At 44.0% G+C, this 27,721-nt stretch overlaps 1 protein-coding gene across 1 annotated transcript in view; it reads right to left on the bottom strand.

Annotated features, from left to right (window-relative positions):
* Positions 1-1,928: 1,928 nt before the first annotated feature.
* Positions 1,929-27,721, bottom strand: part of LOC125938782 (coiled-coil domain-containing protein 162-like) — a 52,040-nt gene continuing 26,247 nt past the window's right edge. The window contains exons 6-16 of the mRNA XM_049654126.1: positions 26,975-27,084; positions 19,445-19,594; positions 18,501-18,554; positions 17,694-17,861; positions 15,685-15,837; positions 14,784-14,918; positions 13,800-13,952; positions 11,911-12,120; positions 8,088-8,208; positions 4,904-5,031; positions 1,929-2,356 (exon numbers count right to left, since the gene is read on the bottom strand). Of these exons, the coding sequence (XP_049510083.1) occupies positions 2,231-2,356; positions 4,904-5,031; positions 8,088-8,208; positions 11,911-12,120; positions 13,800-13,952; positions 14,784-14,918; positions 15,685-15,837; positions 17,694-17,861; positions 18,501-18,554; positions 19,445-19,594; positions 26,975-27,084 (1,508 nt within the window). The 3' untranslated portion in view covers positions 1,929-2,230. The remainder of the gene's footprint in view (positions 2,357-4,903; positions 5,032-8,087; positions 8,209-11,910; positions 12,121-13,799; positions 13,953-14,783; positions 14,919-15,684; positions 15,838-17,693; positions 17,862-18,500; positions 18,555-19,444; positions 19,595-26,974; positions 27,085-27,721) is intronic.

Below are 27,721 nucleotides of genomic sequence, written 5' to 3'. Positions count from 1 at the left end.
GAGAGTTCTGAAGAATATAGGGAGAGCAGATATAGTGAGCAGCCATTACCCTCCAGGGCTGCCATCCATTGGAGAGGGTGTGACCTCCTTGGACAGGGTGTGACCACGGCTCACTGGATGGCAGAGAAGTTCACTGAGGCTGTGAAGCAGCCCTCACAAAAGGAGGGGCAGGAGGAGAAAGCCCTTCACGGAGGGCCTCTTGCCAATGGCATCCACCACGAAGCCGCATCCACTACGGAAACCTCATGCTGCAGAAGCCACACCCGCAGCAGGAGCCTGCCTAGAGAAGCACCCCAGAATCTGGAAAAGAAACCCTCCTCCAGTGTCCCTCCAGTACTCTCTACTGACAAAGCTTAATATCTTGTAGTTGGCGAAGAAGAAATATTTTCATGGTCCATATTAATTACATCACAGCAGACAAGGATGAATTTAGAGCTAAGAGCTCGTAAGTTGATAACTGGCACCATACCTTGTCATACTGAACTAAAAAAAATTTTTTGGGGGGGCGCCTGGGTAGCTCAGTCAGTTGGGCATCCAACTTCAGCTCAGGTCATGATCTCACAGTCTGTGAGTTCAAGCCCCGTGTTGGGCTCTGTGCTGACAGCTTGGAGCCTGGAGCCTGCTTCAGATTCTGTGTCTCCCTCTCTCTCTGCCCCTCCCCCGCTCATGCTCTGTCTCTCTCTGTCTCAAAAATAAATAAAAACATTAAACAAAATTATTTTTTCATTTTTTTAACCCTTTTAAAATTTATTTTTGGGAGACAGAGAAAGACAGAACATGAGCGGGGGAGGGGCAGAGAGCGAGGGAGACACAGAATCCGAAGCAGGCTCCAGGCTCTGAGCTATCAGCACAGAGCCTAATGTGGGGCTCAAGCCCATGAACCGTGAGATCGTGACCTGAGCCGAAGTCAGACACTTAACCGACTGAGCCACCCAGGCACCTGTCATGCTGAATTTTTAGCTTTTTTTTTTTTTTTTTTTTTTTAATTTTTTTTTCAACGTTTTTTATTTATTTTTGGGACAGAGAGAGACAGAGCATGAACGGGGAAGGGTCAGAGAGAGAGGGAGACACAGAATCGGAAACAGGCTCCAGGCTCCGAGCCATCAGCCCAGAGCCTGACGCGGGGCTCGAACTCACGGACCGCGAGATCGTGACCTGGCTGAAGTCGGACGCTTAACCGACTGCGCCACCCAGGCGCCCCTGAATTTTTAGCTTTGATATCAAAGTCATCAATCTTCCTTTTGGCTTTTGTTTTTCATGTTCTATTTCAGAAATACGTTTGTATATATGTCTGTGTGCGTGTGTGTGTGTGTGTGTGTGCATATATATCTGGAATCCATTCAGAATTCATGTATCGTGTAAGGTGATAATTTAATCTACTTCGAATAGACTCAACCTTCTCCTTAATTTGAAAAGCTACATATATCATGTATAAATTTATGTATGTAAATATTTCTCTGGCCTACTCTGTTCATTCATCTACCTATTTATTCCTTTACCCAAGATACATTTTCTTGTCTGAACAAAAAGACTTGGATTAGGACTTTACAAAAGTCTAAAGAGGGTTTTAGTATTTGTAGGAAGAATAAAAAAAACTATTAAGAGAGGATGCTGTTCTTAAGTGAAACAAATAGCAATAAGTGCTTTGAAGTTTGTTTAGATGTATCTCTGTGCTGATTTTTCACTGTTAATAAATACTGCTTAGCAGCAATGACATCTCTCCTGGCTAACACACCTCGTCAGTAATCTAGAACCCATAATGTGAGGCTGCTTGTTGACCAAAGGCCCTAGGTTGTAGAAATGCAAATCAACTCTCCCGTCTTAGGACATAAGGCCAAATCCTACTTCACCTGGAACTTTTAGGATGTTATCATCTCAATCATTCCATACTATATCTTCTGATACTGATAATAAAAATTAGATAAAGGTTTAGTGGAGGTTCGAATCATGTTTATTCATTCAGATGCTCAAAGAAATAAAACTTGGAGGGGCATCTGGGTGGCTCAGTTGCTTAAGCATCTGACTTTGGCCCAGGTCATGGTCTCGCAGTTTGTGGGTTTGAACCTTGTGTCAGGCTCTGTGCTGACAGCTCGGAGCCTGGAGCCTGCTTTGGATTCTGTGTCTCCCTCTATCTCTGCCCCTCCCCTGCTCATGCTCTTTCTCTCACTGTCTCTCAAGAATAAACATTAAAAAAGAAAAAAGAAAGAAAGAAAACTTGGAGGGCATATGATTACCAGTTGGGTCCTTCTGGGATTATGGATGGAGCCGTGTGAACTTGAAAAGCTGAAAGGTGAACATTTTCTACCACATTGGGTAGAAAGACGTTGTCAACCCTTTTTTTGTGTTTAATAGGTACCTGAAATATAAAGATTAAATAGATATTGGAGATATCATTAAAAGTCACCGTTACGACTAAGACTGAGATCATTGGTTCAGTCTGGGTTAGGCCATTTAGTGTGCCTTCTTATATTTGACACATGTCATAAAGTGAACTGGTCAAGAATTAGTCTATCAAAGGAAGCCTTTCCCAGCTAAGGAGAAAAAGATATCCCATATGTGGAGTAATCTAAAAATTCCTTAATATTTTATCATTTGTGTTAGTGCAGTGTTTTGTTTTGTTAAGAAAATCATTGGTGGTCTTACATTCCAGCCATGTATAAATTATTCTTCAATATGCATTTATTTGATTTGTCTCTTAGGCCTTAAGAAGTCAGAGCTTAGATAGATTTGAAGAGGCTCCAATTCTTTTGTGCCTTTCCTGGATCTTAGGTTTATTGCTTGGGGTTTCTATTCACATGCCAATGGGCCCACAAAACACTCCCTTATTTACTAGGGTTTATTCAGACCATCACCCTTCTGAATCTTTCAAATACAGTGGCTCTCCTCTGATGCATTTGGCTACTTAAGCAGCCTCTCAACCATGGCTGTGATTGCAGACCTCCCGCACAACAGCAACATTTGCTTTTGGGAGTGAAATGGGGATGGAGGGAGTCTTAAAAGCCCTTGTGGTTCCATACACATCAACTGAATATTGCTTCCTTTTGGAAAAGGCTTTTGCAGAAACAAATAGACATATACTAGAATCTTACCTTTTGGTGAAAGATGACTGCACAGAGACTGGTAAGTTGAGCCAGTGATGGGCATTAATAAGGTGGCCCTACTTGGTCAAGGATCTCAAATGCACATTCCTGACCTGTTTCTTCTCTTTCTGTGTATGACTCTTTAACTGCATGTTTAGAAATACTGCAGCAAATTTTTGGTCCAATAGCCAGACCATCAGCTGCAGAATTACACCCTCAAAAGAGACTTGAGAATGGCATATTTCTCTGACAGAATGATTAAATCTTTTCCTTTTAATTTTTCTCAAAGCAAGAGGGAAGAATTTTTTTTATTTTTATTTATTTTTTATATAATTTATTGTCAAATTGGTTTCCATACAACACCCAGTGCTCATCCCAAAAAGTGCCCTCCTCAATGCCCATCCCCCACTCTCCCCTCCCTCCCACCCCCATCAACCCTCAGTTTGTTCTCAGTATTTAAGAGCCTCTTATGGTTTGCCTCCTAAGAGGGAAGGATTTTAAATGTGTTGACATGGAAATGTCTGGAGGGGATTCTGAAAAACAATTGGGCAAAGGTGTAATACTTATGCAGTAGAGGAGGGTGTAAATATTGTTTTACATACACTAAAAGCTGAAAAGTTAAAAGAAAATCTTCATATACATGCTATACCTGGACCTAATCTGTGTGCCAAGAATTTCTTTGGAGGGTAGATTTCTCACATGTTGTTGTTGTTCTTGTTAAGTTTATTTGTTTTTGAGAGACAGAGCAAGAGGGGGAGGGGCAGAGAGAAAGGGAGAGAGAGAATCCCAAGCTCTCAGGCTCCACCCCAATAACATGGAGCCCAATACGGAGCTTGAACCCATGAACTGTGAGAACTGCTAGTTAATTATTGTAGATGACTGAAGAAAAAGAAGAAATTCAGACACAGAACACAGCAAAGTGTGGACATTGACTTCCACATCCATTTATTTAAATAAACACTTTTTTTTAACTAGCAGCATCAGATCTCTTATCTGAGTTCCCTGGCACAGCAGAAAGTTTTAAAAACGTGTGAGAAATGGGGCACCTGAGTGGTTCAGTCAGTTGAGTGTCTGATTCTTGATTTTGGCTCAGGTTCAATCTCACAGTTCCTGGGTTCAAACCTGAGCTGAAATCAGGAGTCACTTGTTGGGATAAGCACTGGGTGTGAATGATGAATCTCGGGAGTCTATCTCTGAAGCCAAGAACACACTGTATACACTGTATGTTAGCTAACTTGACAATAAAACATATTTAAAAATAAATAAATAAATGTAATTGAGTAAGTGCTTTTGAGCTGAATTGTTTCGACATCAGAATTCTATTATTGAGGAGTAGCATTGGCAAGATGGCAAAGTAGGAAACCCTGCACCATCCTTCTTCCCACAAACACATCGATTTGGCAACAATTCATGGACAAAGCCTTTTTAGGAGAAATCCAGAATTTTATTATCTAGACCCAAGTATCCAGATAACAGCCAGGTATGTAATGTTTCTTAATGTTTATTTATTTTTTAGAGAGACAGAGACAGAGAGACAGAGAGACAGAGCATGAGCAGGGGAGGGGCAGAGACAGAGGGAGACACAGAATCCAAAACAAGCCCCAGGCTCTGAGCTGTCAGCACAGAGCCCAAAGCAGGGCTCAAATCCACAAACCGCGAGATCATGACCTGAGCTGAAGTTGGATGCTTAACGGACTGAGCCACCCAGGTGCCCTGATATATAATTTTTTAATGTAAGTTTGAAAAAACCTAACCTAAAACCATAATTTCATATTTACATTTTTCATTGTTTCACATATATAATCAAATTTATCTTTACTTACAGTTTCTGGCCTTTGAATCCTTCTTGTTATTTTACTGCTCATAAGATTAGTCTTTAAAAGGTGTTGCTGGGAGTATCTGAATGATGTGGAAGCAGAACTCAGGGAGTACTGAGCCCGAGATATAAGTCCTATAATGTTGAAAATGTTAAATTATATCTCTGGTTGCAATATATGGGCCTAGATTTAATCCACAAAATTTTAGAAAAGCTTGAAATGGGCATCTAATCCAACTTTGTCAATTTTGAATGAAGATGTCAAAATCTGCATGGAATCTTTTGCCTGCGGGTCACATGACCAAGTGAAAGAGAAGGACATGATAGGTGACTTGGACTATGGTGGGTAGGAGTGGACAGACTTAGGGATATTCAAGTTAATAGGACTTGGTAATTAACTGGACTTACAGGGTGACAAAGTATAGCTCCCAGATTCCTGGCTCAACCAACTGGGTAGATGTTTAATTTTAGTTTAGGGTGGATTTTGTGATCCTGGTATGTATATACTCAATAATAATGGTTGTTTACAAGATTAGAAGGGTAGTTGGGTAGGAAATATGAGTATATATAGAGAAAGCAGATAAATAATAGTTCAGAGTCCCTGAAAAGCTAGGAGCAAATGGGATCTCGAGCATTGGGACTGGCCCAGGGAAGAAACGGGCACATTTTCCATTTTACCAGAAGGGACCAAGAAGCAGCTGAGTACCTAATGTAGGTGGGCTGGGGTCAAAAAATAGAGGGGTTTCCCATGTGATGGCTTTAAAAAAATTTTTTTTAAACGTTTATTTATTTATTTTGAGAGACAGCATGAGCAGGGGAGGGACAGAGAGAGAGAGGGAATCCCAAGCAATCTCCACGCTGTCAGCGCAGAGCCCCATGTGGGGCTCGAACCCACAAACCCTGAGATCATAACCTGAGTGGAAATCAAGAGTCAGATGCTTAACCGACTGAGCCACCCAGCCATCTCTGCCACATGATGGCTTTTAACGGCTCTGTGAAACTGGAGGTAAAGTGTTGGCTGGGGAGGAGGACAGCGTCTGAGGATCTGAAGAGGCCAGGAAGATACAAAATAGTTTCTGGGAAGAGAAGAGAGTGAGCTGACCCATCTTCAGCTCCAGGGGAGGGACATGTGAGCAGGGCTTAAACCCACCAAGCATCTTAGTCTCTGGCTTCCGTGATTTGTTCAAATTCGGGCATATGACCTGAGTCAGGCCAGTCAGGGGCTGATCCTTTTTAATTGTCCCATCTCTACACTCACTCCTGCCATGTGAGCTGGAACAGAGGATGGAAGGGACAGCAGTGGCAGTCATCTCGCTTCCCTAGGGGTTACTTCCACTTCCTTTCTGCTCCCAGCATTCTTGGAGCCCAGAGGGGCAGACAGAGGAGTCAGGCCCCGGGGAAGTATGTCAGACCTGGATCAAGCAAACTGAAGCTGCTCTACCTCTGAACATTTCACAGTTTTGTCAGCCAAGTGATTTCATTTTTTTTCCTTAAGCATTTTAAGACTAACTGCACTAGAGCATATTACAGTTCCTCAAGAGGTGCAAGATCCTAAGGGGACACCATGCTAATGCCAAGTAAGGAGAGCTTGCTCCTTAAGTCTGCCTTTGCTTCTGATGCTTCTGATGCAGAGAGCAGGGTGGCTGCTGCTACCACCGCGACAGAAAGGAGAGACCTCGGTCACTTCATGATTTCATCTGGACAACAGCTGAGAAAGGAGTGGGAATGACTGACTTCTACCTTGTCACATTAATAGTATAGCTGTCCTCTTGGAGTGCTGGGCAAAATAGACAGGTGCAACCCAGTCCTTCCCCTCCAATGAGTCACTGCAGTGGGGGACAGGTGGGGGCTGTGGCTTAGGAGAAACTTCTAGCTCTGCTTCCTGGGAAAGAGACTTCTCTTTCACTCCTGCCACATCCCCAGTCTTGGGAATTAGGGTTCTGCCCCACCCTGCACCTGTCTCATGCCTCACTCTGCTTCTCCTTCATAAATGTGCAGGTGTTGGAGGACATGGAGGGCAGTTTGAAAGGACACGTTAACCCAAAAAGAGGTTAAAAAGATGCTTGGCTGGGGCGCCTGGATGGCTTAGCTAGCAGAGCAGGAGACTCTTGATCTCAGGGTCCTGAGTTCAACTCCCACGTTGGGTATAGGGCTTACTTAAAAAAAAAAAAAAAAAGGGTGCTTAGCTGGGCTGGAGACAGAGGGGCAAGGGATAGACAGGAAAATCCCATGGAGTGTGGAGAGGAGAGTTCAAGGTGCAGAACTGCTCAGCGTCAGTGGCCAAAATAGGGCCCTTGAGTACTTTTGATGCTCTTCCTCTTTGGACAGCACAGCTGGGGTGGGAAACCTCCCCCCGTGGTCAGGGCCCAGGCAATAGGCACAGAGGCAGAGGGGAGAGCCCTGGGCTTTATCAGCGAGCCCAGCCCTGCTCTCAGCAAACCCAAAGTAACTCCATCTTTGTTTGCTTGATCTTTGACACTGATCTTTCTGTTTGTGAAAGATCTTATATAGTCAACTGGTAAAGAGCCAAAAGCAAACATAAAGGACACACAAGTATGAAAGTGTCAAAGTATAGTAACCACATTTGCAGTTATTCAGTCCTGGTTATTGATATTTGATGATATTTTTGATAGTCAGATCTAGAAAAGAACTCGGAATTAATTTCATCCTCAACTTATAGGGAAGGAAGCCAGTTTAGAGACATCCTGGGTTTGGCCTCTGCTCTATGCTACATTGCCCAGAGGGCTATCTTGATTGCCATTTGCATAGCACTCCTCAAGCCCCCAGCACCCAAGAATCATAATATATTTATAAATAACACTTGAGAAACGTGGTCATTGATGTCCCAAGACATTAAGATGCTTCAAAATATAGTAAAGTACCCAGTGTTCTTTAAGTGGTACATTACACCCTCCTGAGACCAGTTTTTATGACTGAAATCTTTTAGGATTGGATGTCAGTACTCCAAGGTGACTGGAGTCACCTTTCTACTAAAGTAGAAAGTTATGACTGCAAATCAGAATTAAGTTTTATTCATTCATGTATCATTCATTCATTCATTCATTCAACAGACATCATGGAGCACCTATGCAATAACCACTGGGTTGTTATGGCTGGCCCATGAGACCCTCCTTCAATTCAGACCCCAGACCCTGGGGGTTTGTTCTAGCTAGAGTAGGGGACATGCTTACCGCCTGGTGAGCTCATCTGGACAGACAATCGCTCAGCGTCATTAAGCTGACTTTGTAGCTCTTCTATGCGCTGGAAAGCATCCAGCTTCACACTGCGTTCCTGGACAAGCCGGCTTCTCAGCTGAGGGGAAAAGTGCTTAGGAAGCAGAGATGCTTTTTTGGTGCACACTTTAGTTCCTGGGGTTACTAGGAGAGTGTGGGTCCAGGCCACCCCAGGAATATAAATCTTCACACAGTCCTGGTCAGGCTGAACTCAGCCTTCTGAAAATCAAGAGCTCCAAGAAGGCCGAGAACTTAAACCAAAGATGAGCAGAGGCAGCCCCTGCACCCCCTTATTACCTTATGATAGCCAGGAGTTTACTCACAAAATTTATATCCTTTATGTTTATTTCACCAGAGGGGAGGGGAAGAGAAGAGATGGAGAAGGGCCCTCAGTTCACAGAGGACCTTGTAGGCCAAGCCACAAAACTACTCCAAGGACAGGAGGAAGTCTCTGGACAGTTTCAAGCAAAGGAAAGACTTGATCTTTCTTCCAGATCTCTGTGCTCAGCTCAGTGCAGCTCATCATCTGCAGGGATGCCCTGAGCACCATCTCCCCGGCCTTATATAAGGCCCATACTCAGAGGCGAGCTTTTGTCTTTAATGTTTTTTATTTACTTTGAGAGAGAGAGAGAGAGAGAGAGAGAGAGAGAGAGAGAGAGAATGAGAGCATGAGTCGGGGAGGGGCAGAGAGAGGGAGAAAGAGAATTCCAAGTAGTCTCCACACTGTCAGCATGTTCAGTCCCGCTAACAGTGAGATCATGACCTGAACACAGATCAAGAGCTGAATGCTCTACCGACCGAGCCATCCAGGTGCCCCAGAGAGGTGATCTTTGTGTTTATCTGGGTGGCTCTCTGCTAGCACAGCTGACCCACGTGGCCGGATCCAAGGTGCTCCTCATCTGAATAGACAGGAGGTGTCTTCTTTTGAAATTTATTTTTATTTGTATAAATATAAATGGATATAGATGATAAAAAGTAATTGAATTATAAAAATTATTCAGAAGTATAAAAAAGCAATATGATTCTAATGATATCATAAAATTATAAAGTATAAAAAGGCAATAATTGTAAAAAAGTCAGAATAGTAGGGTGGATCTAATAGTGCTCCCCCATTCATGTCCACCTGGAACGTCAAAATGTGACCTTACTTAGAAATAGTCTTTGCAGATGTAACTAAGTTATGACGAAGTCCTACTGGATTAAGAGTGGGCCTTACGTACAATGACTGATGCTTTTATACGAGGAAAGGGTACAGACACACAGAGGGGCACATAGGGAGAAGGCCATCGGATGAGGAAGGCAGACATTGGAGTGCTGTAGCCACCAGCCAAGGAATGTCAAGGACTACAGGCAGCCACCACAAGCCAGAAGAGAGGCATAGAACAGACTCTTCCTCAGAGCCCCCAGGAAGAGCCAACATCTTGATTTCAGGCTTCTGGGCTCCTGAACTGTGAGAGAATAAATCTCTGTTGTATTAAGCCATCTAGTTTGTGGCAATTTGTTACAGTAGCCCCAGCAAGCTAATCCACAGGCTAATCTCAAAAATTCAGCACACTCTTGTCTGCATAGACCCAACCAGAAGGCCTGTGAGGTTTTGACGCTATAACCTACAGGCTCATCCTACAAAAGTTAAAGGGGCAGTTTCTTGTGCGTGCAGATGCTCTCAAGTGTACTGTAACTGTCAGTAGAAGATCAGATCCCCAGAGTTAGGAAAACTTCCTAATACAAATTAGGCCCAAGGTGCCTCTATGCACTGCAGGGATTGGTGTAGGCTCCTCGATCCCCATAGACAGGAACCATATCAAGACTTATCAAACTATATCAAACCATATCAAGAAAAACATTATCAAGACCTCTGAGCCAGGCTGGGGCTAAACCAATTGGAAAAATATTAACAAAGGAAGGAAACATGCTTAGTAAGGACCTTGTGTTGTGTTAGGACCTTAAAAAGGACCCCACCCCACATCACAGATGTGCCCGAGATCCCACAACCAATCCAGGTCAGTCTGTTTCCAAAAGTGTTCACCTTCATATTCCCAGCCAAAAGACATACAGTTAATATTTATCAAGAGCTGTGTATTAGTTTCTGATCTTAGTGCTTCATCTGAATTACCTTAATCCTCCTAAAAATCACGTGAAATGAGTATATCGTTCTCCGCTGTACCAACGAGAAGACTACAGCACATAGAGACCACAGATCTAGCCTAAAGTTATGCAGTGGAAGGCCCTGGAGTGTGAATCAGGAAGTCTGACTCTAGAGCATCCCCAGGAACAGGAGGTAGGCAAGGACATTCATGCTCTCCAAGGTCAGAGAGTCAAAATCTGCCCTCAGAATTGGAGGTTGGAGATGGACTAAAGAAGTCACTGTAGGCCATAGGGGCTCTTGCTGGCTGAAGGTGGATTGCTAGTTGGTGAGAAGTGAGACCATAAGCCCAGGGGACAGGAGCTGCTAGCAGAGGTGGAGGGCGGTTTAGAAACAGCCAGTGATCGTTTTTACATATATACACTAAAGACATGTATTTGTTGAGAGAAGCCTCAAAATGTTTTTGACTGCTTTTAGAATCTCTGCCGTTAGACAAAAATTAGCTATTAACTAGAGAGATGAACTCCTTATTTTTGTGCTGGTTTCTAGAAAAGCCTAATTTGAAAGATAAATATGTGACACCAAATGTTTCTAAGGATTCAAGTCATATTTTCGTTTATTTTTCATGAAATAAATGTGAAATTCTAATTTTTCTTTTATTCTAAAGCTACTCATTTTCTCTCCATTTCTCCAAAAATATTTTCTCTAGCATTGCCTCAATTCAATTTTTAGCCTTTTTAAAATTTTGTCCTTTGTTTTTGCAGACTTCTCCCCATTGATCTCCTCCTTGAAACACTTGGCCAATGATTTAATTTTTTTTAACTTTTTAAATGTTTTTATTTATTTTTGAGAGAGAGAGAGAGAGAGAGAGAGAGTGGGAGAGGGGCAGAGAGAGAGGGAGACACAGAATCTGAAGCAGGCTTCAGGCTCTGAGTTGTCAGGACAGAGCCCGACATGGGACTTGAACTCACGAGCTGTGAGATCATGACCTGAGACGAAGTCAGATGCTTAACCAACTGAGCCACCAAGGCGCCCCGGCCAATCATTTAATTTAACTTTCCAACTTCTCTTTCCTAATATCTGGTGAACGAAGTGATTTATTCCTTCAGTGAATACATGAGAAGTGCCTGCTCTGGAAGGTGCTATTTCTTTTGCCTTCTGTATTGGATTACATTCTGTGCTCTCCTGTGTTGGAACCTGCATTAATCCACATCTACATCTATCGTTTCCTCCTCTTTTTTTTTTTTTTTCTTTTCTTGCTGTAGGGGTATATTTAACAAAAATATATTGTGTCTGGAAATCACTTTTGCCTTTCCTTTTTGTCTCTAAAGTTCCAGAAACACCTTGAATAAAATCCTCTTATAATAGCTTCCATAATGCTTGCTGCTTTTCCAGATTACCGTTGGAATTTTCTAAAGGATTCCCTAGCTCAGAAATTGTAGCCAGATGGAAACATGTTTCCCACATGGGTTCTAAAGGTGCCAAGATTCTGGGCCTTGAGGCAGTCAAACCGTCCTCTCTCACCATAGGCAACCTGAGCATCACCCAACATGGGCAGAAATATTTCCGTTTTCCTGTGGGCCTAGAAATGACAAAGGTGGAGGACACCAGAGGCAGGGAGAATGCCAGAAGAATGCCAGCTCTGGCTGGTGCACCCCGATTGGCTTTCGAGTGGCTGCTACCTCCCACGGGAGTTACCTGTCGGAGTTCTGTCTGAGTTCTCTTCTGCTGAAGCCGGCCCAGTTTCGAAGCCCTCTCTGCCTCTTCAGTAAGGAGCTGCAGGTGCTGGTCCTTTTGCCGCACATCTTCCAAGAGCTTCTCCATGCCGGAGGCCTTCATTAGATCCAGCTGCTGCCTGTGGCGAGCTTCCTCGGTCACTCTGTGTTGCAGCTCTCTCAGCAATTGAGCCTGTGGCAGGAAAAGGCCAAAGGAAATGAAGAAGGCAGAGTCTTTCTTCTCACCAAAAGGTGGGGAAGAAGTTGCCCAGCACAATAGCCAACCCCTCCAGTAGGGCCCAGGGGCGCAACTCTGTGGAATATTCCCGGGCTCAGGGTAATAGAGGCTGGCCTTTCTGTTTGGGCTAGCAGGCAGCAAGACTATCAGGATCTAGGCCAGCTCGGCCTGGACTGTAAGCCCTGAGGCAACAGTCAGGGGGAGAACAAAGGAAACAAAGAGCAAAAGCCAGGCAAGTGGTAATGCCACTGTACAGGTCAAGAAATTTGGTCTTTTAATGCCCAAACTTGATGATAGTATGTATGTTACTTAACTTATTAATCACATATTTATATCTACCACAAACTACATTTGCCTTGTCATTGAGCATTTATCATGACGTAGCTGGGAAGGGTTTGCCTGGGGAGAAAGGAGCGATGTAATACAAAGCAGTGAGTGGAGAAGGGAGGTTCTAATCTTGCCTCTGTTTTGACTTCCAAAATAGCTTTGGGGAAGCCAGGTTCCAGATGGTTAATGAAGGAAAAGCGTAGTGATAATTTGGTTCTGTTTTGAAATTTTTCTAATCAGTAGCACCATAAGTACCAGATGTCCAATTCTCAATTATAATACTAATACTAATAATATTTGTATGGTGATGTTACAGTTTACATAATTATACTCCATTCTTCACCTGGTGCACAATAACAGAGGATGTCAGGTCCAAAAGGAACAAATTATATGTCGTGTTTTAAATATGCCCAGCTTTCCCAGACTCTTATTTAAACTCAACTCTTCTCTTTCTAAACCTAGGGTCTTTCTGGGGTACCTGGGGGGCTCAGCCAGTTAAGCATCTGACTCTTGGTTTCAGCTCAGGTCATGATCTCACAGTTCGTGGATTTGAGCCCTGCATCAGGCTCTGTGCTGACAGCAGGGAGCCTGCTTGGGATTCTCTCTCTCTCTCTCTCTCTCTCTCTCTCTCTCCTCTTTCTCTCTCAATAAACAAATAAACTTAAAAAAAGATACAAAACTGTTAAAAGAAATAAAAATAAGAAAACTAAACCTAGGGTCTTTCTGCTTCATTCATGCTTGGAGAGCTGGCCCAGTTATTAGAGCTTAAACTTGGAAACACCTTCATTGTGGTGCCCACCCCTTATTGAGCAGCAGTGACTTCTGAAATTATGACTTAGTATGGGTGGATCATCAGGAAAGAATGCAAGACTCTGTTTGGGGAATAATGCTGATGGCTAGGCCACACTCCACGTGCAGAAGGTCACTATCGATGGAAAGCGTGCTTGGAGATGAAAGGACTGGGCTAAAGGCAGAGACCTACATCCCAAGATGCCCTCTAGGCAAAAAGATCCTCTGAGAAACGCATACACATACACACTACACACCGAAGAACGATCTTTTGTAAGGGTGGTATTTCACCATCTTAGCCAACTTTTGGCCACTGTCCTTGGTGTCTAGGGCTAGAAAGGAAGTAGAAGCGAAGCTGAGGTCTGGGCCATCTTTCTCTGGCAGTGCCTCCTGCTTGGCCTCAGCTGTGGAGTCCCGGTGACTGCTGCAGGAGGCAGGGTGCTGCTTCCAGGGCCACAGTCAGCTTTGCAGAGCGAGCTCAAAGGGAGGGAGGAAGAGGGGTTCTGGTGTTCAGATACCTGGTTATCCTGCTGCTTGCGCATCCTGGTGTTGGCGGCCTGAGCCCCGGCCAGGGCCTGCCGTAGCACCCCTAACTGCTGATGAGATAAAACCGCTTCTTGTTCTGCCATCAGCTTGATGCTCAAACACTCTTTTTTACTTTGCATGGCTTCCTGTGAACACCCCCAAACACAGTAAGATAGGAAATAAGTTTCCTTTCCATAGTTTTCATTTCAGAAGAGACTCTAAACCACTTCATTATCCATCATTTTTAAAAAGTTCCGGTAGAGGGGTACTTGGGTGGCTCAGTTGGCTCAGGCATGATCTCACGGTTTGTGAGTTCGAGCCTCAGGTCAGGCTCACTGTTGTCATTGTCGGAGCCCACTTCAGATCCTCTGTCTCCCTCTCTCTCTGCCCCTCCCTGACTCATGTTCTTGTTCTCTGTCTCTCTTAAAAATAAACATTAAAAAAAAAAAAACACTTCTGGTAGAAACAAGCTCTAGTCGCCTTCTCTGTGTCCTCACTGAAGAACAGTGTGGCAGAGCAAATAGGGACTTTCAGAAACACTAAGTGAAAGTTTCCAAACCACTATTTTTATGTGCTTTGGTTCCAATTTGCCTTGAAGCCGATTTTCCACTTATTTTGTTACTCCATTTTCCTCAGATAATCATGTCTGAAAACTCAAAGATTTACGGTGTTTGGATGAAGCTGCCTCAAACCCTCGGGATGTCCTCCCTCCATTTTTCCCCTTTTCTCGTGCTAGACTCTCTGTTCTCCCATTTGCTTCTTTGCCATTGGCTTCTGGCTCTTTCCTATTTCTCTGGGGGCTCTGACATTCAGTCACTTCCCTGGAAAACTCCCCGACTGTTGACTGTGAGATCCGTTAAGATGGTTGGTCCTGCCAACACCAGGGCAAGACCAGCCCCCCAGGTCAGCCAGCCCTCCACCTCATCAGTCACTCCCTGCTGTGCGGGGTGGGCGGGCCTCCCTCTCCTAACACTCACCTTCTCTGCCCTGTTCAGCTGGCCCTGGAAGCGAGCCCGCTGCACAGCCAACCTCCAGTGGCCCAGGCTCCTCACTTTGCACACCAGGGCAGACAGGCGGCAGTTGTCTTGCTCCAAGGCACGCAGCTGCTCCTGCTGAGAAAGGCTTACTTTCAGAAAAGTCTGCCCCCATGAGAAGGGCACAGATGCTAACATCAGAGACAGGCCTTGGGGCACCTGGGTAGCTCAGCCTTTTTTTTTTTTTTTTTTTTTCTGATGTTTATTTATTTATTTTGAAAGAGAGTGAGAGTGCAAGTGGGGGAGGGGCAGAGAGAGGAGAAAGAGAATCCTATGCGGGCTCCACACTGTCAGTGCAGAGCCCTGGGGCGGGATGGAGAGGCTTGATATCACAAACTGTGAGATCATGACCTGACTGGAAATGTGGAAATCAAGAGTCGAAGGGTCGGGCGCTTAACCGACTGAGACACCCAGGTGCCCCAAGGGTCTGACTCTTGGTTTTGGCTCAGGTCACGATCTCACAGTCTGTGAGTTTGAGCCCCGTGTCAGGCTCTGTGCTGGCAGTGAAGAGCCTGCCTGGGATTCTCTCTCCCTCTCTCTCTGCCCTTCCCCCACTCACATATTTTTTTTTCTCTGTCTCTCTGTCTCTGTCTCTCTGTCTCTCTCTGTCTCTGTCTCTCTCTCTCACACACACACACACAAAATAAATAAAAACTTTAAAAAGAAAAAAAGAAACATGCCTTCCAGAAGATAACACAAGTGTGCTGTGAGCCCTGGTGCCCTTTTAAAATGTCTGATGCAATGCTTTCTCAGGGAAACCAGACTGGAATGCATACAGAGTGAGCGGTAGGGTCAGATGCTGAGATGAAATGCTGATATCCTATCGCTAAATGAAATCACGTACTTTGGCTGGGTTTTCTTTCATTCCTTCATCAGGTCTGGCAGAGCCCCATTTTTTCTTTAGGGCCTTCATATTGTCAATCCCTTCTGTTCTTACTTCGCCAATGAGCTCACACACTTTCTGGATCAAATTCATCTGATTCTCATCCAGTTTTTCCTGCAAATTGCAGACTCAAGTTCAGGAAGGACAGTAGAGGAAGAGTCATTTTGCCTTCTAAAAGCTAACTTTCAGAAATGATTTCACATGAAAAAAAAATCATCCACCCAATTATTCTATCAGGTATTATCTGGAAGTCTCCGTATCAGCCCCCTTTACTATTGTCTTCAGTCCACAGGGCTTCATCAGATGGACCCTACACATCTTAGAGCCTAAGTTACCAGATGCCAAGTTAAGTTGAATGGATAGAAGAGTGGAAGGTCACAGGTGGAAAACTGAGTCACTCCTCCTCCCCCAAAGGGTTACTTGAGAATTTGAACCTAGGGGTTTTTGCAATCAGGTTGACTCAGCAGAATCTGACCAGATAAAACACTATATAGATGAGCCACTAATGAGGAACTACATTAAAAATACAGTAGAGGAAGGAATCAGGCTGGCTACTTTCCTATTTCGGTTTTAGCAGAAGTCTCATTATGAAACAGTCTGTTCTGAATGGCTTGTGGATAACAGCTTTTGGTGGAACAGCTTGATCATTGCTAAGTACAACTACAGACCCAGCATCCTCCGGTGAAGGGTAGAGTTGGGTGTCCTCTCATCTCTGAACCACTTCCCTGGAGAGGAAAGCAGGAAGATAGTGCCCAGCTGGGCAGCCATGGCAGGAAGTCTGGCTCCTGGCCACACAGAGAAAGCTTCCCCACCTACTTAGGAGTCTGGGGTAGAACAGAGAGTCTCTGCTTCAGGTGGCCTGCAGAACTAGGTTAGCCTGGGAGAAGTAGAGAATCCACTTTCTGTCTAGGAATCTGGCATAAGTTAAAAAAAAAATTAAGAAATTTTTCAATAATTTCATTCCTGGAAGATGACTTAGCAATTCCAGACTTCACTGTCTGTTCTCCTGCAATACCAGGCCCAATGCGTTTTGGTTTCGATTCTTTAATATTTGTAAGCACTTGTGTTTTATGGACCCTTCATAAGTGAGGAGGAATCTCTGGTCCTCTCTGGAATGACCAGGCCAAGGCAGAGCTCTGGTGGAAGCTCCTGTCAATGTAACAACTTCAGGGACCCAGAATCCTCCAGGAGAGACAGCGAAGTAAGGACCCACTGGGGGCTGGCTCTGGGAAACATCCAATAGCAAGAGAGGGGGCGGGTTTGTAGTGAAATTCACAATTTTGGGGCAGCTGGACCAGGCTCTGTGATGGCCCATTTTAGGCATGGGGCCTCCATCTTATAGCTCTTCAGACATCATAAGAAAGTGACAGGCTTCTACAGTGCCGTGGGCACACAGGCACCCCATTGCTCCTTTTCTGGATGGACCTTCACTTACAGGTCAGCAGCTGCCCGACACTGGACGTGAGAGAAAGACTGGTGGGCATTTGAAGGCCAGAAAAAAATCACTGACAGCTAATTCAAATTCTGAATCTGTCCAGTAAGCTTTCAGGAGGTGCCAGTTGCTACCTACACCAGGGTCTGTCCTGGCTTAGGGCACTGCACTCTCCTGCTTGGATGGTCACACTCAGTAGACAAACAGTGATATTAACCATTGGGGGTTTTGGAGAAGACACCCCCACCTGTCCTTCACAGCAATCAGATGGCAACAATGGCCCTTGGCAGCAAGTGAGGAAAACAGCAAATAACTAAATTACCTAAAATTTAGTGTCTATCATGGTAAAATAATGAGAACCCATCGCTGACCCCTCTCTCCAGTGAACACTCAGAGCCAGAGAATTCTTGGGCCCAACAGGCTCTGGTTACCACAAAGCCCATTCTGTCATTGTGACCACTCTGTGTTCAGTGGCTGTGGAGGTCATTAACACTTGGCTCTCACAGGACTGCCCAGACGTCCGACACAGGTCACTTACTTTTATGTCTAAACATGTCACAAACAGAGCCTGAACTAATGCTTCATATTCTTCTTGGACTTCTTTTCTAATCTTCTCTTTGAGATTCAGATTTTCTTCTTCCAAATCTGTGAGTCGAGCTCTCAGAGCAGTGATTTCCATGATCATATTATGACTGAGCTCTGCAACCTAACAGCACAAATATTGTTTAATGGAAAATAACCCAAAAATTCCAAACTGTCACTACAAAATAGTTCTTTGCATATCAGCGTCAAATTTGCTCTTCTACCTTGAAGCTGATGAAAGAGGTGAACATCCTGTTGTACAAATATGGGTGGCAGAATTGAAGGTTGGTTTATGGGTCTCAGAACAGTGCCAGACATATAATAGGTATTCAATAAATGGTTGCCTATTATATGAGGGCATATATATAAGTGTTCCCAGAAGAGGCACATTTAAGCACTTTTTAATCGGATAAAATACTTCCGCTCTCTTGGTCTCCATTTGCAAATTGGCCGTTCTTGACACCTCAGCCTCAATACCTCTTGTGTGGGGAAAAAGTCCTCTGCCCCAACCCAAAAACTAGCAAGAAAAATATAAGTCAAAGCAATACAAAAACCAAAAACCACCAAAAAGCTAAGAAAAAGAAAGCCCTTATTGCTTAAAAAGTGAAAACACACTCCTTAGGTGTTTCTGCAGTGGATCTTCATTGATGGGACTTCTACAGGGCACAAGAAAATAATGCTAGGAAGTTTCCTGTCTTCCTACTGCTGAGACTGTGGATCTGTGAGGTGGAGAAGAGAAACTTTTTGGTAATAACTAACCTACCTGACCAGCGTTGTCTTCAGGAGGACCCGAACCTCTTCGTATAAGATCTAATTCCTGAAGAGGAGAAACGAATGTACAACAAAACTCAACCATTTGTTCTTCCAATCATGGCTCAGTTCAGGACACCACGCTCCAGACACCTCCCATTTGTGTTAATGGAGCTTCATTTTGAGCTCCTCAAGCTCCACCTGGAGTCAGGACTGTGCTTGTGGTCCCATCGGACTTTAGGATGCCCAACATGAGATCTAAACGCAGCATGAACTTCCAGGTGTCCACACTAATGCAGAAGACTTGGCTATGTGGATAAGCCAAACTGGGGGTAAGGCCAAGACTCGCTTGATATTTGAATGCTTCATTTGATTTTTTTTTCAGGCTTTTGCACTTTTCTTAGGTGAAAAGTAAAATTACACCAAACCTCTGAAGCAATCCATTCTAAAACGGTGTGCAATTAGGACAGGAGAAGTGACCCTTTGGGTCCCACCAGTGGGACCTCATTTTAAGGAAGTCTCATTAATGAGACCTGTGAAGTGCATCCTGAAGACAGAGTTTATTCAAGGATCCTGGCTTCTAGGCTAGACCATGGACAGCACAAGGTACTTTGGGGTTGCTTAGGTGGGAAGGTCAGTTATGCATCTTCCCTGGGGGAGGGAAGGGGGTGCGGGGGTGGGGTGGCGACCTGCTCCTTTGTCGCTAACTTTTCATATTCTCCACTAGACACCTCCAAAGCACACAACCCAGTGTTTCTGAGCCATCACTCTTTCAGCTGATAATACCAGAGCCCAAGAAAATGAGCCAGTGAGAAGAGACATTGGAGAGTACCAATCATTCTCAGTTCTTGCATAAGAACACCTCCCCTAGCCTCTGTTCTATTCTCTTTGGAGTGACTCCCAGGCTTTCCTATCCACACCTTCCCCATCACACTTCCTGTCTCTCTGGGAACGTACTTGTTCTTTCTGGCAGAGCTTCTGCCTAGCATGCTCCAACACATGCTCATAATACATGGAGTAGCTCTCGAAGTTGCTGCGTTCTCTTGCCATCACTTCACAACCCAGGGAAAGGAGGCAGGCCTCAAGGTGCTCTTTCCTGAAAGTGATCTGAAAAGGAAGGGGCATCATTCACAGCAGCTCCAGCAGGACAGCCTCACTGTGCCAGGGCTCATGGCACACGTTGCCTTGGCTCACAGACCCATGTCTAGTTCTCCTCCATAGAAAACATGGGCTCTACCCTTCCAAGTCTCTCTTTCAAGTCTGCTCTTAGTATTTGCAGGGCAGGGACAAGAGTACATATGGAGGCCCACCTGCCACATACCTAAGTATTCTAGATGCTTAAAGGTTGGAAATCAAACTAACAAACTATTAATTCTCCTACTTTGAAAAATAGATCTTCAAAATTGTTTGGAAGGCCAGGCTTGGACTACTCTGTGTTCTATGCTGAAATGTGGTGATGTGGAGTGAACTGGTCACCAACCTAGAGTTTGCAGCATGACACCCTTCTCTTTCTACCTCTGGCTTCACATCATACTGTAGATGGCCCTCACATGCATGTAAATGGACAGTCAGCTGTCTATGCCTCTACACAGCCACCCTGGACTACTCCTTAGGCCAGGGTATGCACACTGGCAGTAAGGTACACTCTCCCTCTGGGGAGCAGGATCTGGGGACTTTCCAGGGAGAATTCCAGGGTCTCAGGTACCTGAAGTGTGGTCTAGAAGGAGGGCCAGGGATCTGAGTGGGCATGTCCACTTGGCTGTAGGTATTTCTCACCCTGTGAGGAAGAGTGAAAGGAGAAGAACCAGAGGGGCTCTCTGAAGTATGAGCACCTGGCAGGGACCCCTCTAGCTGTGATTGAAGGGTCATACTGCTCATTCTCTTGGCAGTCCCATTTCTTCCCCTTTCTCTAAGAAATTGGGCATCCTTTTGAAGAGATAACCATTAAGGAAAAGAAGAAAAGTCCACCCCTCCAAGGCAAGGTTAGATTTAATCTGTGGAGAGAAATGGGAACCAATATGTAGAAGATAGGACCAACCTACCTTGACTAGGGCCTGCATGTCTATGAGTGTTTTTGTGTGTCTCTATGTGTCTGTATCAGTGAGTGCATCTGGGGTGCATTTAAGGATATGATTGTGCGTCTGTGTCTGTATGCATTAGTGTATATGTGTATGTGTATCTATGTCTCTCATGTATGTCTCTGTGAATGTCTATATATATTTCTGTGTCTATGTGTGACCTTTGTGTGTATCATTGAGTGTATCTGGGGGTCTTTGGGGGCCCAATCCAAGACCCAGCCTGCAGGCTTACATGAGCTTTATCTGTGATACTTCAGGGTCACGAGGGCTCCAGGCTTAGTGGCAGTCTGCCACAGAAGCTAAGCTGTCCTTCTGGGGTGGGTCCTGTGGCCCAGTGAGCCCCAGTTCATGGTCCTATCAGTGCAACCTCAGTGTCCCCACTGACTTTCAGAGAAAGAGCAGCCAGACTTTGTCAAGGCAAGTTATTGAGGCAAACTAGCAGAGATGGAAAATAGTGATAAAATGCAGTACTGATGGAGGGAAACAGCCTGCTCACCACTGCTGATGGCAAGGGTGATCAATGTGGCATTCTGGAGGGCAGACTAGCTGTATCTGTGAAAAGATTTTAAAATGTTCATGCCCTTTGGCTCAGTAATTCCTCTTCTAGAACTTTATCTTTAGGGGATGATAAAAGCGATACACAAAAATATATGTAAACAGATGTCCTTGATCTTTCTAACAGAAGAGAGAAATGGCAACAACCAAAAGTGACTAATAAAGGGAAACAGGTTGAATTTTTTTCATCCATCTGTACAATGAAATATCAAACCGCCACCAAAAATTATGCTGTGGACATATGTTTATTGACAGGGGAACATGTTGATAACATGTACTCAAGTGAAAAAAAAGTACACTACAATAAAAGGGCATATAGAATAATCTAACTTGGCTTAAAAAATGTTGATGAACGAAAAAAAACTATAAATGAAGTTTGGAAGGAAATATGCCAAAATACTAATAGTAGTTATCAATGAGGGTAAGCTAATGAGTGTATTTTCCAATATATGATATTTCTATTTTCTAATATAATCATAACATGTTTATATAATGAAGATAATTATATATAAAATGTACAAATAAACAAAATGTATAACCTAATGAAAAGATAGTAAAGCTTTTGTAAAGATCATGATCCACAGCAGCTTGGCAAGGCACACTGAAGAGGTGTAGAATGGAAACAGTGGATGAACACCTCTGCTCATGGGGGATTTCATGAGCAGGGCCAGGCAGTCAGAGGAGGACACATAGCCTCCCTCTCTCATTCTGTGGGGCTTCCTCAAGGGGCCCCTTTTAGTGGAGTAGGATTTGGGGCAATCTAACCTGCTCTGGAAAGTGATCAGTAAGACAGTTGGATTTAGCTTCTGACACCAAGGCAAAGGGAATCAAGATTGGATGGCCCTTGACTTCTTTATGGTGAAAGGGTCAAGGCTATGTGGACTTAGTAACGACAAAGGAAATACTTCCCAGACAAAGTATGATGAAAGCCCGAAACGTTGAGACATTGCGAAACCACATTAAAGGCCATCAAGGCTGGTGACCCTTTCCAGGTGGCCTGGACCCAGTGCTTGGAATCGGCCATAGTGACTCACCCCTTGCTGTCCTGGACAGCACTGTCTGGATCCGACTGTGCCAGCCAGGCTTCCAACGGCTTTTTAGCAGGGCAAACACTTCTCAAACTAATGTTACTATAGCCACCATAGTATATATAGGATCCCAAACAAACAGAAATGCTGACTTGAACCACAATGGCCCTCTACCATTCCCTCTGAGCCAGTGTGATATTTTACCTAGTAAGGGTGAGGTACCTCTGGGTGAGTCTCTGTGTTACACCACAGAGGTAGGAATGGCCAGGAGCCCCCTTGGGCATCCCTGGAGGCCAGAGAAATTGTGTTGCTTCCTTCCCTCAGTGGTTCTGTTGGGGCCTCAGGAGATTGAGCTGAAAGATCAACTCAAGGGGATGATGCATAGAGGGTGAGTGTGAAGGCAAGGAGAGGGGATAAGGGCCCAGCCAGAGCATTTGCAGTGGGGACATGGAGTGGGGAGCAAGTCTGAGGTGGGGCAGACAGGAAACTGTTATTGACAGGTGACAGAGAGTTGCAGGGAGACTCCTAAGCTCCTAGGAGTCTCTCTCTCCAAGTGAACTTTGATTTTGCAGACTTACCCAGCCTTCCAGAGGCAGCCTTTGGAGCTGCCTGAACAGCATCTGTTGTGGGACTACAGCCTGTGTGGCTTCTATTGACATAATTTTTCTATGAACCCTACGCGGGGCTCAAATTCACCAACTGCAAGATCATGACCTGATCTGAAGTGGGACACTCAACCTACTGAGCCACCCAGGTGCCCCCAGAGCAATTTGTTTCTTAAAAGCTGTTCTGCAGCCTACTCTTGCCTTCCTAGGTCACTAAATGCCAGCTCTGTGCCAAAATGCAGCATGAAGTGGGTTCATCTGCCAACTTCCCCTTCAAGGCAGGCCCCAGCCTTCCATAAAAACTACAGAGTGAAAATCATGTTCTCCAGTGGCCTGATTCCTTCACCAACAGTTAAATCTGAACTATGATGAATGGCACTGGCTGGAAAAGCACCAGATTGCCCCATAGACTGATCTAGAGAGCCAGCCTGGGGTGAAGCATGGCAGGTGCTAGGCCTTGTTATGGCAAAAGTCTGGCTCTGCTGGAAGCAAATTGCCCTTCTGTGGTTTGCTTCTTCTTGAAGCCCCTCATAACTCATCTAGCATCTATCAGGCACATGCAAGGTGTTTTGATGATGTTTATAAAACCCACCTCTGCTGACAAGATGCTTCAATGATTTCCCGCTGACTCTGGGATAACATCCAAACTCCTAAGGATTGCCTACAATGTCATTCAGCAACTGGCCCTGCCCACCTTTTCAGTGTCCTCTTCTGAACTGTGCTCTACTCCCTTCTTAGATTGCTCTGCCTTCCTTCTTCAGCCCCTCTTCATCTGGCCAACTCTTATTTGTGCCTTAAGACTTGGCCCAAACAACACGTCCTCCAGGAAGTCTTCCCCATTTCTTCCCTACCTGATAGCTGGGTTATATCCCCTGTGTATGCCTCTTTCAAAGCATTTAACATGAAGTGCCTTTTCTTGACACTCCTGGGTCACCTGGTTCCATAAGTTCTTTGAGGGCAAGAACTGTACCTTTTGCCTTTAATCTAACAAAATGCCTAGAAAAAAATAGGAGATCTATAAATACTTGCTAAATGAGTGAATGACTTTTGACATATGAATGGAAATGGTTCTGGAATCCACACAACAGACTATTATAGTTCTGATTTGCCATAAGGGTCAGTCTCTAACTTCAGGTCGGTGTGTTTAGTATGACATTTGAGCAAGATGTTAGAACTGATGGTGAAAGGCTGTTTTTCTAGAATTTGGGGAAGGAAGCAAAGATCACTAGAGGCCAATATGGACTCAAGAAAAATCAGGTCAGATTAACCTTTCCTCAGAAAATATATAGCACTTGAAGTGTACCTGGATTTCAGCAGGACATCTAAAAGGTTTCTCCACTGGAACTTGTGGACCAGTGGAGAACACAGGCTGGGTGACAGTACAACTGGATGGGCTTCTGACCACTGAAAGACTGTGCCCAAAGAGTGTGGTCAGCCTGAAGGGGACCATAGGGGGTAGCACAAAGATTGGGACCTGTCCTGGCATACACGGTTAGTAATGACTTGAATGAGAATACTGAGGGCAGGCTGACAAGAACCTGGGAGAGGGAGACAGTGCTGAATGATAAAAATCCAGATTTTTAAGGATTTTAAGAAGTTCACCGTGGACCAAGTTGAACAAGACCGAGGCTAATAATATGGCAGCAGCAGGATGCCTGAAGGCAATGTGGGTTTCAGGTGACTGTCAGCCTAATAAGTCATCTGTGACATGGCTCCCAATACCAGGCACACTCATGGGCATTAATCAAAGGACACACAGGACAAGTGCACTCTTTGCCGGTCAGACAATCTTGAACTTAGAGGGGACTGACCAGGATGGTAGAGTTGCTCATATAAAGTGATCAAAGGAAAGGAAGGCAGTTTAGTCTGAAGAAGAGAAGGCTGGGCTCAGGTCCTCAATGTATGCGTGTGTGGTCTGTACTTGGTACAGAAGCACCCAGGTTAGGGAGGAGTGCGGCGCCTGCTCTCTTTCCTAGTCCATGTGCCCTGGCTTGGACTGCACCCATCTGGAGGAAGGGGTGACTATTTGTAATCCACCGCGCAGAGGTGCACCTGTCTGGGTTTGTGCTACTAGAGCAGGTCCCTCATTGTAATTGTACGGAGGCTTCACACATGCCAGCAGTGGCAGTAATTGAGCTTCTCTGACTGACCTGCCCTTAGATATCCAAAGGCTTGTTGTGAGGGGTCAGAACCATGATCTGTGGTGTTCCAGGGACAGAACTAGGATCCACAATGGAGGTGGTGGAAGGCCAAATCCAGCTCAGTAAAAGCTGCTTGAAATATGAGCTGCCAGGAATGGCTGGGGATAGGGGGTGGGCTTGGAAGAGAGTGAGTTCCCTGTCTTTGCAGATCATTCAGAAAAGGCTAGAAGTCCACCAGGCATAGAATTTGGAGGGGTCTAACGTCCTGGCGTCTCATTATTCCAAGACACTGGCAGGCAGGTACCAACCTGATCAGTGTGCCTTGAGTTTCAGTCATACCTGATATGGGTTTGTCCTAATACTTTCATTTCTTTCCTAGATGACCCCATCTTCAGTGTTGGAGTAAAGTGTATGCATAGGAGGGGAGCAGATCTTGAGCTACAACCTTTTTGTTTGTTTTTATTGTAGTAAAATATATGTAACGTAAAATTTGCCATTTAAACCATTTCTTTTTGTAAGTAGGCTCCACACCCAGCATGGAGCCCAATGTGGGGCTTGAACTCACAACCCTGATATCATGGCCTGAACTGAAATCAAGAGTCAAACGCTTATCCAACTGAGCCACCCAGGCGCCCCCATTTAAACTATTTTTCAGTGTAAAGTCCAGTGGCATTCACACTGTTGTACAATCGATCTCTAGAACTGTCTTCAGCTTGCAAAACTGAAATTCTTATACCCACTGAACACCAACTCCCCATTCGCCCTCCCCCCAGCTCCTAACAACCACCATTCTACTTTCTGTCTCCATGAATTTGACTACTGTGGGTGCCTCATATAAGTGGAATCGTGCAGAATTTATGCTTTTGTGACTGGCTTTTTTCACTGAGCATAAGGTCTTCAAGGTGCATCCATGATGAAGCATGTGTCAGGGTTGACTTCCTTTTTTTAAAGGAGAGGCACAACAGTCTGTGCTTCAAACACGTTTCTGAGCATGCCCTGCCCTAATCACCTCTGTATCTCTGGTTGAGAATCTCTGAGCTGCAGAGACCAAAAGGGACCACTTCACCCATTCATCAGAATACACAGTACTACACTTGGGTATCATTGAAAGCTTATATGAAATACATGTAAATCATCAAGCTCTGAGGAAAAATGTATCCCCAACCAAGCTAGTGAATTCTCTGTCTCATAATTAAAAACTGAAGTGTTGTTAATAAAATTACGGGGAATATTTGAAGAACTTAGAAAAATATAAATTTGAGGGAAATGTTGTTTTAAAAAATTAGGTATGTTTTGCTAAATCAGGTTTTTAAAGAAATGGTTGAATTTCAAAGGCAACTGGATTTGTTTCTACCTAATGTACTTATGTTTAATTTGTTAATGATCCTAAAAGCTCTGCTATGGCCAAATATCCACATACACTCTGTTATCTTGCCTTTTCAGCACTATTTAGGAATAGTCAAGAGTAAACAGTTGATAACTTTAAGGACTGTGTGTATGTATATTGTATGTATTAAGTACATATTATTGTTAAATATATATTATATAGACTTGTTATGGATTCAAATAGATATATACCAAAAATTGTTGAAGCTGGTTTGCTTTGTGGAGAGGAAACGGGATGGTGGAATAAGGAGGGTTGGAAATGTTACCTTTCTGTTGGTTGTTTTTTTTTTTTTTTTTTTTGTACTGTACATTTTAAAAATGTTTTCTAGTTAGTGGAATTATTGGCTATTTTAGTTTCTCTCTTTTAAGTTTTGAATATTAAAAAATCAATGCAGGAAATGTTGCTAAAACAACTCATTCATCAACAAACTCCAAGGTTACTTTAAAAAGTTGGCTGAATCTGAAATTAGTCAACATGCAAATTCAAATTTCTCTCTCCTAATTTATTAGAAATCAGTCTTTGCCCAAAATTAAAATTATAACAAGTGATTGCTACTTTAAGCCTGAGTGTTCATATATTCATTCTAAGGGCATAAGGGAAGCATTGGGAAATGGGTTAAGCGGAAAGTCTTCTTTGCTTGGGTTAATGTTACAAAAAAAATACACTCCAAAGTGACTAACTTTCAATACATACCTCTAGTCCACCATCCTGGTAATTTTCCATTAATCTCTGTACAAATTTTTCAACTATTTGTGGTCTGATAACTGAAAAGTTTTCTTTCATGACATGGTGCTTCCAAAGGTCTAGGGGGAGAAACATAATGATGCTAGTATCATGAAACACTGAACAATGATTAATGGCATTACACTGGACACAAGAAGCTGTTATTTCCAAATCCACAAAACTTAACGGGTGAGGAAGGGGGAAGGGAGGAAGTGGATGAGGACACAGGGTCCTCCAGAACATAGGAATAAGGAAGATCTACAACAAGAGTCCTAATGAAAAGATTTGGAAGAGTATCTCTGAAACCCCATGAACAATATTCTGTTATCCTAACTAAAGATCCCGAATCAAATGTTATTATTGATCCTACATGATACCTATTTTCACTAAGTCATTAAGTATCTGAACAATTATTTTGGCCTAATGTAGTTAACATAAATAAATGAAGAGCTATTATAGTTACAGTTACAGACTAGAAATGTTGAGGGCTGACAGGCTATGAACTTTAGCTCCTGGATTGAAGCAGCAATAGGCTGACACATACAAGATGAGGCATATATGCAATATTCAGAGAAGCATTGTTTAGGATGGCAGAAGCTTGGATGCAACATATAAACTATGGTATATCCTTCCAATGGAATAGTATGCATCTCTGAAAAGAAACCTCCCCATGTACTAATAGGAAAAGAACCATAGATTTTTTTTCCCAATTTTTTT

The sequence above is a fragment of the Panthera uncia genome (assembly GCF_023721935.1).
Source record: "Panthera uncia isolate 11264 chromosome B2 unlocalized genomic scaffold, Puncia_PCG_1.0 HiC_scaffold_24, whole genome shotgun sequence".
Taxonomy (NCBI): domain Eukaryota; kingdom Metazoa; phylum Chordata; class Mammalia; order Carnivora; family Felidae; genus Panthera; species Panthera uncia.
Note: the sequence above shows the minus strand (reverse complement) of the source record. Positions and strands in the feature narration are given on the sequence as shown.